This window comes from Pezoporus wallicus, unplaced genomic scaffold (assembly GCF_028554395.1).
Source record: "Pezoporus wallicus isolate ANWC-B61680 ecotype Strahan unplaced genomic scaffold, APGP_CSIRO_Pwel_v1 contig_9913, whole genome shotgun sequence".
In the NCBI taxonomy this organism is placed as follows: domain Eukaryota; kingdom Metazoa; phylum Chordata; class Aves; order Psittaciformes; family Psittacidae; genus Pezoporus; species Pezoporus wallicus.
In genome coordinates, this window is record NW_026640215.1 from 171,473 (window position 1) to 187,438 (window position 15,966).

The 15,966-nt window shown below is 59.6% G+C and overlaps 1 protein-coding gene across 2 annotated transcripts; it reads left to right on the top strand.

Moving 5' to 3' along the window:
* Nucleotides 1-447: 447 nt before the first annotated feature.
* On the top strand, nt 448-15,760 carry TACC1 (transforming acidic coiled-coil containing protein 1). 2 transcript variants are annotated; one of them, XM_057418112.1, is made up of 13 exons: nt 448-587; nt 1,160-1,257; nt 5,047-5,950; nt 9,770-9,830; nt 10,259-10,451; nt 11,497-11,543; nt 13,233-13,358; nt 13,469-13,545; nt 13,786-13,829; nt 13,927-14,087; nt 14,176-14,282; nt 14,706-14,826; nt 15,491-15,760. In XM_057418112.1, exons 1-13 carry the CDS (start codon nt 448-450, stop codon nt 15,557-15,559), a joined length of 2,148 nt encoding a protein of 715 aa, XP_057274095.1. In that variant the 3' UTR covers nt 15,560-15,760. The 2 variants fall into 2 exon arrangements, with proteins under 2 accessions (XP_057274095.1, XP_057274096.1); XM_057418113.1 differs by lacking the exons at nt 1,160-1,257; nt 5,047-5,950.
* The last annotated feature ends 206 nt before the right edge of the window (nt 15,761-15,966 follow it).

The following is a 15,966-nucleotide window of genomic DNA, read 5'->3' on the forward strand; positions in this document are numbered from 1 at the left end:
TGCTCTCTTAGTTGGGGGGGGGGGGGAATGTCCTTCACCGCTGAGTGGGGGGGTGGGGGGTGGGTTTGGGGCTGGTGATGGGCAGGGGGTGCCCTTATTTTGGGGCAGAAAGAGGTGAATTTGGGCGTTTGCGTGGGGAGGGGAGGGAAGGGAGGAGGAGCAGCAGCTCCTCAACACCCACCCGCAGGGTGGGGGCGCGGGGTGCCCGCATCATCCCCCGCATCCCGCCCCACATCCCCCTCGCTGGGCGCTGCTAGAAGAGGGGGGGGGTTCCCCGTCCGGTCCCTCCCGCCGGGCGGTGCCGGGGGGCGGCCTCTCCTTCTCCCTCCCCGCAGCCCGGGGGAGGCGCTGGGGGCGGCGCGGCCGCAGCGAGCCCGGCGGGGAGCGGAGCGGAGCGGAGCGGGGCTGGGAAGGGAAGGGAAGGGAACCGGGGCTCGGAGCGGGCCGATGGCGTTCAGCGCCTGGCAGATCCTCTCGCCGGTGCAGTGGGCCCGCTGGACCTGGTCCGCGGTGCGGGGCGGCGGCAGCCCCGACGGGGAGGAGGAGGAGGAGGAGGAGGAGGAAGAGGACCCGGCCCTCGGCTTCAGGCAAGTGACCCGCGTCCACGCGTGGTGTCGGGGCTGCGACCGCGCCCGTATCCGTTCTCCCCCCACTCCGCTGCCCGCTCCCTGCCTGCTCGCTGCCCGCTCGCTGCCTGGCACCAGCTCCGCTGCCCGATGGAGGGGGGGGGCACCGGAGGGGAACCGGTCGCTGCTGCCCCGGGTTGATGCTGGGAGGGGGGGGGGGGGGCACAAGGTGTGAGCACCGAGGATCGCCCCTCCGGGGATGGGGAGATGCTGAGTGTGCAGCCGGATCCTTGTGGCCCTCGGTGGATGCCCAAGGGGAAGGCCTGATGGAAGGACTCGTGGATGCTCGGCCGAGAGGAGGGTTGGGGGCACACGTAGAGGTGGGGGGGGGGGGGGCACTCACGATGTCGTTTCACCTGCTCTCCCTTTTCCGTTTGCCAGCGTGTGCCGCTGGACATGGACGGAGCGGCTGCCGCAGGATGCCCGCGGCCGGCCGGGAGCTGGCCCGCCCGGCGGTGCGGGCAGTGAGGAGGATTGCGGAGCTAAGCCTTGCAAGCGGTAATTCCTCCCTCTTTTCCCCCCCTCCTCGGCAGCTCGGACTCCAAAGATAGTTTTGAGACCCCTGAAGCAGGGACGCCGACCAGCGCGCTGCTAAAGGAGCCGCCGCTGGAGCCCGAAGCCGGGACCCGGGGTAAGGAGTCATCATCTCCTTCTGTTTTTGGGCTACGGATGAATAGAGCCGGGTGGGGGCACGCAGGAGAAGTGGCTTGTTCTGAATAATGCCTGCCACATTGTTTGTGGTTAATGGCCTGCGTGGCTCAAATGCCACTCGGCAAAGGGCTGTGCTCTCATTCCCCTGCAGTTAGCATCCTTTGCTGCCGTTAAAGATGCTGCTGAGCCCTGTTTGTGGAGAAACTGTGATTTTTTTTGCTGCTGGAAGTGCAGGGGTCCTCGGTGCTGTTGCTGGTTTGTCCCTGTGTCGTGTACCATTGTGGCTCCCTGTTAATCCTTGGCCTTTTGGGGACCAGCTCACTCCCACCATCACACCTTCTCCCAAGGGGGAATTGTGGGCACGGTCTGTGTGAGCTCAGATGGGACCAGGAGCCCAAGTGCTGGGTGGCCTCGGCAGTAACAGGGTGCTGTGGGCTGCCACCTCCTGCGGTGTTGTTCTGCTGTTGGGATGGATCTGGGTGCCTGTGGGAAACACAGGTTCATTTTCCTTGAGAGGCAGCACTGGGTCCATGCTTCCCATAGTCGCAGCTCTTGGAATCGTCCTTGTAAGCAGGGATGATAGAGGCGTTTTTACTTTGAGGGATAATGCCTGGGGAGAAGGAAAGGGGAGATCGAGGCTTTCCTGGCAGGTCTGAAGATCATTTCTGCCTTAGGGAAGCACATTGCTTGGTGTATGCCCTTACCCTGGGATGAGCAGTTCCCTGATGCCAGCCAGGCATGGAGCGAGGGAGCCAGCACACAAAGGTCGCAGTGTTAGAGGCTGATCTCTGGCACAAGCTGTTTATCTGAGGTGGCTGATGGAGAGCAGGGTGTTGGAAACAGCAGGGCCCCAGAACCCAGCTCCATCCCTTCCCTGCATCCCCTCGGTGTCTGAAATGGAGGGAAGGGATCTCCCAGGCGTGGGTGTGAGTTTGGGGCACCCCGGGGTGCTGAATCCATCGGCTCAGCCCTCACCTTGGCAGCACTGCTCTGCAGCAGCGTGTGCCCTTCGCCTGGCTGCAGATCAGGAGCGGTGGCGATGGGGAGGTGATCCCGTGAAATGGCTGCATGTCAGGAACGCACCAGCTGATGGGGAATCGCTGCTGCAGGAGGAGCAGCAGGAACACGGGTGGATGCAGCCTCTCCTGGCTCAGCAAGGCTGGGGAACAGGCGCTGCAGCCTCAGCCTTGCTTGGGAATAGGCAGGGATAAGAGCTGTGACACAGGGGATGGATGCTCTGCGTGCAGCTGAGGGCTGCGTTAACCCTGCTCCTCCATCCCATCACCTCGGCTGCGCTTCGTGCTGCCATTCAGTGCCATCTCTCCGGCCGTCTCCCAGAGCAAGGAATACTGTGTGCAAGGAAACGAGCAGAGACAGCCAACATGGACCCGTTGGCGCTCCCGGGCTGCTCCTGCTGTTACCCTGACGCAGGGCACGTGCTTTCCGGCGCGTTAGCGGCAGCATCGCTCTGCCAGGATGCTCGTTCTGAGAGAATAGGTTTAAAAATAGACCAACGGCAGCGAAACAAAGCGGAAAGGCAAGAGGGGAACGGAGCCGTTGGCTACGTCAGCCCAGGCTGAAAGCACCGGGCGCACATCCTGTGCTGTGGATAGTGCAGGGGTTGTTCTCGCTGCCTTTGGCATTGAGGGCAGTGTGGGGAGCGGCGCTGCTCTGATGGGTGCTGGATGTGGGATGAAAAGGGCACTGCTGCAGCCAAGTTGCTCTGCTTCAAGCTGCTGGGTTGGTCCGTGCTTGTGCTTCATTGCAGCCTAAGGAGGATGGGCCTAAGGATTAAAATGCACAGCACAAAGTGGCTATTACAGCGGTGCCAGCCTGTCCTGCGTGTGTGTTTGTGCTTGGAGAGGATAAATCCCTGTTTTCACTGTGTCATATCCCCTGGCCGGACCAGGAGCCCGTTCGTACTCCGTGCACAGCCACTACAAGTGCTGTTTGCAGGGATCCAGGGTGCCTTGCATTGGATCTGTGTTTGGGATGGATGCAGCACTGAGCCTGGATGGATGCACCAACCTGAACCTCCCCTGTTTCAATTTGAACTCATCACCCCTTGTGCCATCGCTACCATCCCTGATGAAGGTCCCTCTCCAGCATCCCTATAGCCCCCTTCAGACACTGGAAGCCCCATCACCTTTGGGGCTGCTTTACAGGGGGGTTTGTCCTGCTCTCCTCAGAGAACACACAAAGGGATTTCTATGGGTTTCATGGCCAGGCCCTCCCCTGATAAGGGGAGAAAACCCCACTGAACTTGCAGGAGGGACGGTGCTACCGCAGCAGGATGCTCCTCTCCTTCACCCCCACCCTCTGTGTCCCAGTCCATCCCAGTTCCTCAGCTCTGGGATGCAGGTAGGAAGGAGGGGATGAGCTGAGCTATGATTCCCATGCTGCCGAAGGAATGGTGGCTCTGAGCGCTCCTGCTCTCCCTGCCCTGCAGCCATCCCAGCCAGCAGAGGTGGTTTGCGTGCCGGCTGCTTGTTATTCCAGCAGCAATTACTCCCTGCTCGGGTTGGAAACCGGGATGGGGGCTCCCGTCTGTGAGAACAGCAGCTGCAGAGCCGGCCGGTGGGAATGGAAAACGCATTCAAAAGGTGCCTTTTTGCCCTCCCTTTGAAGTCTGCTCCCTCCTCAGCGCTGTCTCCGTTCCAACCATCCCAGCTCCAAGTTGGGATCTGTTTAAGGAGGCTCTCCCTGCTCCCGGCAGGCGCTGCCTCGGACCATCCCCTGGCTGCGCTCCGAGTACACATCCATTGGGCTGTGTTTACTGAGGCGTTTCCTGGGGCAGCAGAGCGATGTGTGCTCGGAGGGAGCCTTTTTGCAGGCGGAGGGAGGGTTTCCTGCACTCACACAGCCCCTCCTGGTTCATTTGCATGGCTTTTAGCATCCTGGACACCACTAATGCCAACCGCAAGCCGTCGGCTGGCTCCGTGTCCTGGGTTAGCCCTGATTCACTTTTCCTCCTTCGCCAGCCTCCCTCCCCAGTGAACGTGAGCTGGGTGCGAATGCCCCATCGGAGGAACAGGGATGTGCTGGGGGGAGCTTGTGAGCATCCCGCATCCAAACGTCCTGCGAATCGATGCGCTCCGTGGCTGTCACTGCGTGCCAGGGCAGGGTTGCAGCAGTGCAATGGGACAGGTTTCCCCAGCACAAGCCCTGTTGCCGTTCCCAGCGAGAGCTGTGGGTCCCTGGTGGTGCTGAGCATCCCAGCATCCCCTCCTGCCTTATGCCAGGAGCCCCTGGTTGAGATGCAGGAGAGGAGGTGACAGTGAGGTCCCGGCTCTAGGTGCTTTGTGGGTGTAGCTTTCAGGATGATAAGGACCTTCCCCATCCCTTTGACAGCAAAGAACAGATGAAACAGTAAAAGGATTTAGGGGCAGGGATTGGAGTAGCAGGGATTAAGTCATGGATCAGGATTTGTGATTAAGGAACTCCGACAGCAGTGCTGAGCCTTGCTGCTCTGCAGCAACAGGCTATGGGGGAGAGAGCATCGACTGCATGCGGGTGCTGTGTCTGAGCTCCCCCCATTTACAGGGGACCCCCCCCATTTACGGGGACCCCCCCCCATTTACAGGCTATGTTTTCACCACAGTCTCCAGGGCTTCAAATCTTATCACAAGTGCTTGATGCCAGGGTTGCACAGGTCAGGAATCCCCCCCAAAACTATGACCCTGGAGCATGTAAGGAGGGGAGGAAAACCCCCTCTTGAAATGGGGTGTGCAGCAGGCAAGGGTTTAACTGCCTCCTTTTGTCTTTGCAGAGCCAAGTGGCCATGGTGACCTGCTGGTAGGGGAGGTCCATGGGGACAGCTCGCCAGGGAAGCATCCCAAAGATGAGGCTCGCGCGGAGATCGCAGCCCCTAAAGCCAGTTTGGATGCCAAAGGGGAAAACGACCCCGAAGATGCATCCCTGAGGCAGCCTCAGGCTCACATCCAGCCCCAAGGAGCGCCGGGCAGTGGGGCCTACCAGGAGCGGGTCATGTTGGGAGAGGATGCGGCGGATGCCAGCATGGGGATGATGGAGCCGAAGGGGGATGCTCTGGTCCAGGATGGGAAAGGGATAACAGAAGGATCCATAGAGGAGACCCTGGAGCTGTACGATGGGAGTGTGAACCCCGCTGTAGCATCAGCCCCACACTGCCCTCCCCACCCCAGTGACAGCGTTGGGGAGCAAGGAGGGGACCCGGAGCACAAAGAGCAGCTCCCAAAGCCTGAGGTTGATTCGATGGAGGGAGGAGAGAGCCCGGAGACCAGGAGAGCAGCGCCCAGGAGGGGCAGCAGGATCCCAGCCAGCAAAGTGACACCGAAGAGGCACCGAGAGCCCCCCAAGAAACCAGTTGAGGATGCAGAGAGGGGCCCCATGGATCTGCCCCTTCCCGGCTCCCCCCGCCTGGGTCCTGCACCCCGGATAGGCCCCTTGGGTGGCAGCTCAGCGCTGCAGGACTTGCCAGCTCTCCCCAAAGGGTCCTACCAGTTCGACCCCAATCACTTTGAGGCAATGGATCCGTTGAAGCCCACCAAGACCCTCGGCAGCTCCACCACCGACTCCTGCCCTGCTGCTGACAACAGCCTCAATGAGATCCTGGAGTCTCAGGCGCTGGAGGTGCAGGATGAGCCCGGCAGAGGCAGCGGCTCCCCCAAGAAGCCCAAGTCCCGCCTGATAACGTGAGTGATGGAGCGGGCAGCAGCGGCCCCTCCGTTCCCTTGCGGGCAGAGCAGTGGTGATGGTGATGATGCCCCTGTGCCTTCTAAGCGAGCCTGAAACACCGATGTGCACCTCGGGTTCGGCTGCCCTGCTTTTATCCACCCCTTGTCCCAGCGGAGCGGCAGCTCCTGCATCCCTGTTGGCATCCTGGAGCATCAGGAGCGGATGGGAGGAGAGGGACCGAGGTCCTGGTGTGGTGCTGGGGTCCCACGTAGAATGGGGAGGGCTGGATCAGGACCCGCTTTGCAGGATCATCCCTTTGGAAAACCCTCAGGGCTCCGGCTCATGGAGCTGGGGTGGGCAGAGCAGAGGCTTTAGCAAGTATTGATGAGGGTTTGGGAGCCTGCTGCAGCTTGTGGGTGCCTGCCTGATGGGTCAGATGCTGCTGGGACATGGTGCGAGCTGCCACGGGGGTGCTCTTTGCCAAGCAGGGGAAGGAGATAGCGGTGAAGAGGCAGATCTGTTGCTTCCATCACCTCTGCACAGGCAGGAGGGAGCTGCCTGTGCCTTGCTGAGCTATTTCAGTGCCTTTTTAGGTCCTGAACCGTGCTATTTAACACACACACACCCCCCCCCCCCCCAGTGGAGACGGTGACATTTCACGGTGCCTCCTGGGAATGCAGGCTGGGAATGCTCCTCTGGAGCAGGTTTCATGGCCAAACCTTCCCGTTTCCTTGCCTTTTCACCTGTGGCATCACCAATGTTCTCCAAGCCGTGTCCAGGCAGTGCCTGACGTTGGGGATGGGAGCTGCTGAGCCAGGCTTGGCTCTACCTGCCCAGGCAATTTTGGGTCCTTCCACTATAACCTGGGGTTGTGGGATTGGAACCAGTTGAAAGCAAAAGGGCTCAAAAGGAGGGGGAATTTTGGGAGCGTGGAGTTGGCAGCAAAACCAACGCAGGCCATTGCTCTGCTGATGGGAAAACGGGAGCAGGGTTATACAGGGAGCACAGACAACAGCCAGCAGGCAGAAGTAAGGGTGTGTTGGGTGCTCTGCTCCTAGAAACACTTTGCAGGGAGGGGATGTGTGCTCTCTGGGAGCCGGCATTCCCCTGTGTGACCGAGCTGGGGCTGTTCAGCAGGGAGAGGTGAAGCTGTGCGGAGCTTCCAGTGTGTGAAGGGGGCTACAAGGATGCTGGAGAGGGGCTCTGCATCAGGGGCTGTAGGGGTAGGACAAGGGGTGATGGGTTCAGACTGAAACAGGGGGAGTTCAGGTTGGAGATAAGGAAGTTCTTTACTGTGAGGGTGCTGAGGCGCTGGCACAGGGTGCCCAGAGAAGTGAATGCCCCATTCCTGGCAGTGTTCAAGGCCGTGCTGGGTGACACGGTCTAGTGTGAGGTGTCCCTGCCCATGGCAGTGGGGTGGAACTGGATGATCTCCAGGTCCTTTCCAACCCAAACCATTCCATGATTCTATAAGTCCTCAGGGTCCCTTCTCCTGGGAGGATGGGCTGCTCCATTCACTCACCTCCCCTCCCTGGCAGTGGGATGCGTGGTGGAATGACACCATCAGTCTCACATCCGTGAGCAGGAGATGCCCAATCAGAGCATCCTTTATCCGTGTGTTCCTCCCCAAAAAGCAGAGCTGGGCTATGGCGCTGTGCTTCTCCCAATGAGAGTTAATACCCAGGTCTTTTCACACGCTCTTCTTCTCTCCATCTGTCTGTCTCTCTCCCTGTCCATGCTTTGGTGCATCAGGACCACTGAACAAGTGAAATTTCTCTGTTTTCTGTTGTAAGTACTCTCTTCTCTATTGCTTTCCTCTTCTCCTTGGCTGGTTTTTGTCCTCATTCTCTGGGTGGGTGCTGGCCCCACACGTCTCCACGGCATGCAGGCTCCTTGTGCCCTTTGTCTCATGCTCCGCGCTCTCTGGTCCATGTCCTGCAGCTCTCGGGGTGGCTCGGCCCGGTGAGGTGAGGATGCTGTGCTTGCTCCCGCAGCATGCGGCCCGCAATGCCTTTAGAGCGTTCAAGCCCTCAGACCCAGTGCGTTGGCTAACGGAGGGGAGCAGCTCTGTGTGCAGCCTGGATGGGTAGTCCTGAAGATGAGGGCATCTCCTACCCCATCCCAAAGCCACCTCTATAGAGGGGTAGGGGAAAGCATCATCCGGGAGGTGATGGAGTCAGTGCCTGTCTCCTCTGGCTCTGGGACATTGAGGTGATCCCAAAGGAGCTTTGCCCTCGCAGCCAGCTCCAAACAGGGCTCCTTTGAGCTCTTTGGTGCCTGCCAGAGCCCTCAGAGCATCCCTGCTGTGTCCAAGGCTGGGATGGAGCCCGGCTGCAGGGCCCTGCGTGGGTTGGAAAGCTCGGCTCGAGCACAGCAGCTCCAGTCACTGCCCTGCAGCCTGCAGTGCTGCAGCGTGGCTCTGCTGTACCCCTGGCACAGTGGGACCCCAGTGAAATACCCCCTGCCCCTGCTGTGCCCCCAGGGCTTGCAGCTCCCATCCCATAGGATGGGCACACAGCAGGGACCTGCCTCACTGCCATGGGGGATGCTCAGCGTTGTCAGTCCTCCCCTCCCAGGCCCTCTGGGCTCTGCTGTGGTGCAAGGGAGAATGCTGGGCTCAGCTCCCATCTTCTGTCATCATCCCAATGCCCTTCTTGTGTGCTCAGTGCTGCTGCCATATGCACGACCAGCATTGGAGCCGGGCTCCAGCGCTGACATCTGTGTCTTGGCCAAGACCCCATCTGCCTTTCCACTGGCTCACAGTGGGTGTCTGTGTTCACCACGGGCCCTGCAGCACGATTGGGGCTGCCTGTGCCCCAGGCATTGCAGGGCATCATGGGCTGCCTGCTCCCCATTGCCCCATCCCCTTGAATTCCAGTTATCTTGGTGCTGGGGGGGGGATCATTTGGCGCACGTGTGTTGTGATGGGATGGGGAGTGAAGTGGGTGGGAGAGATGCTTTATAGCAAGGAATGGCTCAATGCAATCCTGCTTGAGCCTCTGCCTGTGTCCCTGTGGCAGAGATCCCTCCGCAGTGGGATGCCACACGAGCTGTATCCAGCTTGGCCAGTATCTGCCTTCTGGGGGTTTGGATATGGGAGATGGTGGACATGGAGCGAGAGGGCGGTGAGATGCAGGATTGCTCCTGCTGGGACCATCCCTGTGCTGCCCCCAGCTGATTCAGGATGCTGATGCCCGGCGGGTCGGGATGTGGCTGTGCTGATGGACTCTGGAATGGCACGCCTTGAGGAGCATGGGATGAAGAGCCAGGGAGAGCTTCCTCACTGGAGAGCATCCAGCCACCCAAGAGCAACCTGAGCTCAACCTTCTCCTGTCTGCAAGGCTCTTTTCCCTTTGCATCTGCTGGAGGGAGCATCCGAGGTGCAGCGGTTGCCCTGCAAGCAAAGCAGAGCTCGAACCAGCAATCCGGCTGTGTGGGTCCAACTTGCCCATGGAGATATCCCAGGCAAACCTCCAGGGAATGGGCACGGGACAGCCTGGAGAAGCTTCCATCCCGCAGGAGATCCGTGCGCCCTTTGGGATGCATCCCGCCGGATGAGGGTGCGGCGAGGGGCATCTCTGTGGCAATGGCCTCTCGCGTTGTCAGCATCTCCCCTTCAGCAGGAATAAACTCCTCAGAGACAAACCCCGTTGCTCTGTAGTCCTGTCTTTTGTTCACTTGCTCCTCTGTCCGCCCCAGAGCTTGCTCTGCCTCCGTGTTTCACTGGTGAGTGCGGTGCTGCCGGGTGCAAACGCTGCTGCTGGGGCTGCTTCCCCCTGCTCGGCTCTCACTCGCGGTCCCTGCCTATGCCTGAGCTGCTGCTTCTCTCCCTGCAGGAGCGGCTGCAAGGTGAAGCCATACGAGGCACAGCCCCTGGTCCTGGATGCTGGCGCTCAGGTAGGTGGGATCCCACCAGGGATGCTCGGTGGAGGGCATGGGGAGAGGTGGGGGGTCAGGGTGGGGTATCCCTGAAAGCAGTCAATGTGAGAGCATCTTCCCTATGGGAAGGGGTGGCAGGAGGGCGCTGCTTTGGTGCTCAGCCCTGTCCCTGGCCAGGCTAGGTCCCTGTGGTTCATTGAGGTCTGTGTGCGTGCGGGAGCAGCCCTGTCCCCAGCACAGCTCTGCGGTTGGGTTAATGGGGTTTTGTGTGTTCATCGCTTCTGCCCCCAGCCCCACGCGTTTCCTGCTGCCAAACCCCACTGAGGAGCTGCTGGGTTGCAGCTTGGTGGTGGATGCGAAGCTTCCCTTTGCTTCCCATGCCAGCCGGCTGCCTGATCCCCGTGGATTAGCTCAGTCCTGCTTAACCGCGTGCCTTGGTCCTGCAGGATGAAGCAGCGCTGATCCCAGAAATCCCAGATATTGCCAATCGGGATGGACGAGCCACTGATGAGGAGAAGCTGGCCTGCACCACGGCACAGAAACCTGGGCTGGAGAAGAAGCCTGAGCCCGAAGATGACCTCGAGTACTTTGAGTGCTCCAACGTCCCTGTGCCGGCCGGGAAGCACGGCACGGAGCCAGGTAAGGAGCATCCCTGTATCCTCTGGGATGTGCTGTGTATGGAGCTCTGGCCATGAATTGATGCTGTTGAGGCAGCTTCTATTCACTCAAGGCCCTATAATGAAACCTCCGTTGCTTATGGCACCATTTCCATCATGGAAAACCAGCGGCACAGGCTTGTGTTGACTTGGATGCTGTCAGTACAGCACATCCCCATGGTGCTGAGGTGGTTACAGGGTGCCCTGCTGGAAGCTGAGCTCCCAGCACGAGGTCAGTGATTGATGGAGATCTCAGCATCACTGCAGACCTCTGCTGATGCTCCTGCTGGCCCTTTGCTGTCAGTCTCGTATGGAATTAGCCTCGCTGACCACCCCATTACAGCAGAATTAGAGCCAGGCGTCAGAACAAGACATTTAATCAATAGCAAAGCTAAAGGTGCAAGAGGAGGGGGGGTCTGCAGCTCTGCCCTGTGCCCATTCATCATTGCCCCTGGATGCTGTGCAGGCTGCAGGCTCTGGGGAGGGGAAATGGGGAGAAAGAGCAGGAAATCAGCTCTGTTTCCTCCTTGCCTTCATGCTTTTCTCTGCCTGACCAGTGCTGGCTGCAGCTGAGGTCCATAAATCACCTCCTGCTCTATGCCAGAGGGCAGGTTGCAGACAGGAGGGGTTTATCTCCTCTCTGATGCTGTTATGAATAGCTGGGGCCATGTGGCAGCTCCTTTGGGCCCAGTTGGTGTGGGCTGAGGTTTGTGCTATGCGGAGTGGCCCAAGCAGCTGGGCTTCAGCCCAGGGATGCATCCTGCAGCGTTCCCGTGCAGCTCCAATCCTGCTCTGGGCACCACAGGGCTGAGCTGCCACCAGAGGGAAGTGTTGGTTTCCACTCCAGGGTTTGAGGCTGGCAGGGTGCGGGATGCATCCAGGCCGCAAGGGCACGAGCATGGGGCAAAGAAGCCTTTTGGGAAGGGATGCTCGGAGGATGCCGATGCCCTTCTGCATCCCAGCAAATCCTTATGTGCAGCGGGGTCTTGGTCACAAGGGGTTAAAACCTTGTGTTTCATTGTCTTTAGGCCCTGAAAAGGAGATCTCCAAGCAGGTGGAAAAGGACATCTTCCCTGTGAGTGCCTCTTGCTTCCTCTTTGCTCCCTATGGGGAGGCTGGGGGCTGCGGGAGGGTGACCCCATTGTGCCTATGTTGCGCCACCCAAACCTCTCTGAACTGGGTTTCTTTGGGAGCTAAAGTCCATGCAAAGCCCACACAGGGGCTTGGTAAAGCCAGGGGTGATGTCCCACAGGCTGGCATAGGATGGCTCCTTCCGGATGGGCACTGCGGGAGGGAGATGCTGGGAATGATGGGGATCCAGGGCTGCCCCATGGATGCTCAACAAGAGCAAGCACACTGTGTGTGGAGCGGCTGCAGGACAGGGAGAGGGCAGAGGAGGTCCCAAGGAAGGGATGAGCTGCAGGACATGGTCTATGCCTCACATTGAGGTGTTCATGAGCGTTGTAAGGGGCACCCCCAAGGGGCCATTGGGTGACCCCAAGACCCTCGGCTGCAGGGAACCCTGTGCCGGCTCATCCAACCCTGGGCAAAGCTGCTCGGGTGCAAGCAGATGACAATGAGATTACCAACATCAGCAAAAGGAGCTCCTCTGAGACAGATTGACCCACGCTAAGCCCCACAAGGACAAAGCGAAGCCGGGGCTCGGGGCTGGGCAGGCTCTGAGCCGCCAGCATCCCAGAGCCGCTGTGTGGGGCTCCCATGGGATGGGTTGGGGCTCTTGGGTGATGCTGCCAACACCACCCAGGGCTGGGCTGTCTGGACCCAAATGTGCTTGAGCCTGAGCTGCAGTGAAGGAGGAGGGGAGGGAGGGAAGTGCTTTAGTGCTCTGGTTTCCAAAACAGAGCCCAGGCACGGAGCCTCCTCCAAAGCTCTTCTCTATTTATGGCCTGGCAGCCGGTTCCCAAGGAGATGCCTGCACGGGGCTGTCATTTAGAGGGATACAAGGAGGAACAGGCGGTGGTGTCAGCCCTTGCTTGGAAGGAATGCTCTTCTGGAGGCTGCAGCACCCCCAAGGGAAGGGATGGGGCAGCATCCAGGCGGGATTCAGCCTCACAGCGCTGAGCTCATCCCTAGTTTGGTCCCCTGGTGAGGAGGAGCTGGGCTGTGGTTTGGGGAGCAGTGAGGAATGGGGGTACGAGCACCTCAGCTCTTGTAAAAGCACCTATAATAGAAACAGGAGGGTGATGGAGCCCTGTGGGAGCATCTCCCAGGCTGGGGCACGGTGGGATGAGCAGGGCTGCCCATTGGGAAGCGGTGGCTCAGCTGGAGCTGTGCTCTGCAGGGAAGTGATGCCTGTTTCCCCCTTGTGCATTTGGGGTGATCAGTGAGGCCCTGCTGCTGCTGGCAGCAGTTTGGATGCATCAGCTGCATCCACGTCTCCATCTGATGGAGGTGATGGAGAAGGGAGACCTGGTCCCTCACCTGTGGCTCCCGTTTAAACCAGCCATGGGGAAAGTGAAGGGATGTCAGATGTGAGCACAGCTCTGCTTCCGAAATGAGCCCTTCCTGGGTCTCTCCTTTGGGATGATGCTTCCCTGGGTGTCCCATGGCGCAGCCCCAGCTCCCAGCAGGAGACTGGGCATAAAGTGCAATAAATCCCCCCTACGGGCTCTGCCTGGTGCTGGCTCTGGGCTGTCGGCATGTGCAGGATGTTCAGCGCCTGCACAGAGGCTGGTGCAGGGGGGGGAGCATCCCAAATGGGAGGTGAAAGCCCTGCAGCATCCCGAATGGCTGCTCCCCGCAGGGCAATCCCGGGCTGTGCTCCATGGACAAGTCCCCCTCAGCCACCACCAGGAGCGAGAGTCCCTTGGCCAGCATCTGCCTCAGTGAATGCGAGAAGACGGCCGTGCTCACGCTCATCCGAGAGGAGGTAACGTGGGGACCGGGGCCGTATCCTGCCCGCGTGCACCCCTTGAGCATCACAGCACTGGGGAAGCACCCAGAGCCCGTCCCAAGGCTCCTGTGTCTGCTGCAACCTAGATAATCACAAAGGAGATCGAGGCAAGCGAGTGGAAGAAGAAGTACGAAGAGAGCCGCCAGGAAGTGCTGGAGATGCGGTAGGACCCTTCCCATTGGGATGTGATGGGGTTCCTCGGGGTGGGATGGGTTAGGAGATGCGCTCGTGCTATGGTTTGCTGCTGGGTTCTTAGTCGCAGGCTCAAAATCCCATTCACTGCCAGGGGCATCACCAGGGCCCTGCAGCCTTGCTTGGGCTGTTTGAGGTGTGGGGAAGGAGCAACAGGGCTATAGGTGCGTGCCTGCCTCTTCCCTGGGTTATCCTTCTCCCTTCCTCCTAGGAAAATCGTGGCTGAGTATGAGAAGACCATTGCCCAGATGATAGGTAAGGTGCCATCCCCCGGTAGGGTGCACGGAGCAATGAGGTAGCTGCCAGCCCCACTCAATCCCTGTGTTCCCTTCCTGCTTATTCTCCATCCCAGAGGACGAGCAGAGGACGAACATGACGTCCCAGAAGAACCTGCAGCAGCTCACCCTGGAGAAGGAGCAGGCGCTGGCGGACCTGAACTCGGTGGAGAGGTCCCTATCGGATCTCTTTAGGAGATACGAGAACCTGAAGGGCGTCCTGGAAGGCTTCAAGAAGGTCCTTCCCTCCGTTCCCCCTTTCTCCCTGCACGCAGAGGTCCCACAGCGTCGCCCTCACTTTGTCCCCTGCTCTTTTCCCTTCCCAGAATGAAGAAGCTCTGAAGAAGTGTGCTCAAGATTATTTAACCCGGGTCAAGCAGGAGGAGCAGCGGTACCAAGCCCTGAAAGTCCATGCGGAGGAGAAGCTGGACAAGTAAGGGCATGCATGGGATTGATGGGTGCTGAGACCTCGTGGTGGGAGCTTATTGATGTGAAAAGCTGCCTTTCACAACCTCGGGCTCGAGTGGTTTTAAATGGCTGTGAGTGAAGGCAGCACGGATCCCTCCATGGATTCTCCGATCCCTGCTTAGGTTTCCTAATGGAGAAACTGAGGTTTATGGTGGATTTGCAGCCACTTAACCAGCTCCCCGTGCTCCAAGAGGGCTCGTGTCCGTGTTGTGCTCGACACGCAGCAGCCCTGAGTGAAGCGAGTGAGGACCTGGTTGAGCTTCACCCCGGTCCATGGAGGTTTTCCATATGGGAAAACCAGCCCTGATGCACGCGGGCATGCAGGAGCCGGGCTCTGGGATGCTTTGTCTCAGTGACCATTGTCCCCTTGTGTCCGAACCCATCACAGAGCCAACGAGGAGATCGCCCAAGTGCGGGCCAAGGCCAAGGCAGAGAGCACGGCGCTGCACGCCGGGCTGCGCAAGGAGCAGATGAAGGTTGAGTCCTTGGAGAGAGCCCTGCAACAGAAGGTAACACCGCGTTCCCTTTGCTGCCCTGAGCATCCTCTTGGTGCTGGAGGCATCCTTTGGGCTTTGGGCCTAGAGAGTGCTCTGTGGGGTTGGGGTTTGGGGGTATTTCTTCACTTGCTTGCTTGGTTCGTGTCTTGGGATTGGGTTCGGTCGTTGAGATGTACAACTGCATCCTCTCCGTGGAGGGCGTTGAGCTCTGCAGGGGTGTAAGCACGGCTTTGGGCAGTGCTGGGGTCAATTCAGATTGGGTTTGGTTGTTGAGATGTACAACTGCATCCTCTCCGTGGAGGGCGTTGAGCTCTGCATGGGTGTAAGCACAGCCATGGGCAGTACTGGGGTTGTCAGTTCGGATTGGGTTTGGTCGTTGAGATGTACAACTGCATCCTCTCCATGGAGGGCATTGAGCTCTGCATGGGTGTAAGCACAGCCATGGGCAGTGCTGTGGTTGCCAGTTCAGCCTGGCTTCAGTTTGGCTGTCAGAGCCACCAGCGCACCCATGGCAGCACCAGGATGTGTTTGGGGTGAGGATGGGTGAGCTCGGGCTCCCCACAGCCCCTGGATGCCGCACAGAGGAGGTTGGGTAGGAGCATCAGCGGTACCCATAGGGGTGTTATCTCCCATCCACGCCACCACAGGGGCTCTTCATGATCCGTTTTCCTTCCAGAACCAGGAGATTGAGGAGCTGACCAAGATCTGCGATGAGCTGATAGCGAAGCTGGGCAAGACGGACTGAGTCCCACCACCCCTCGCCCAGCACTCTGCACTTGGCCGCTTTCCTCCTAACGTGCAGCACTTTGCCTTACCCCAGGACCCCGGCACAGAGCACAGCATCCTGCTGCCTGCTCCCTGCATCCCAGGGCTCCGGGACCACGATCCCTGTAGTCAGGCTGCGTGTCCCTCTGCGCCGATGCCACCTCTCAAGTGGGAGGTGGGATCCCCCCCCCCCTACCCCAGACCCTGTGTCCTTTGTCTGGGTCTGGTTGTGCCCCTACACACTCTTGTCACTTACTGTCCCCTCCTGCTCCAGGTTGACCCTATGAGGCCCTGCCATGGGATGTGGGTGATGCCGATGCCGGAGCCGCTGGTCCTTGCACTAGGGAGGGTGCATGGCTGGGGAGAGGCAGCAAAGGGGAGCCTTTA

Bases quoted from the DNA above. Each gene is read 5' to 3' on its own strand.
- TACC1 (XM_057418112.1), top strand. From the start codon at position 448: ATGGCGTTCAGCGCCTGGCAGATCCTCTCGCCGGTGCAGTGGGCCCGC. The intron at 14,088-14,175 runs GTCCTTCCCTCC...TTCCCTTCCCAG, and splicing joins TCCTGGAAGGCTTCAAGAAG to AATGAAGAAGCTCTGAAGAA. The intron at 14,827-15,490 runs GTAACACCGCGT...TTTTCCTTCCAG, and splicing joins AGAGAGCCCTGCAACAGAAG to AACCAGGAGATTGAGGAGCT.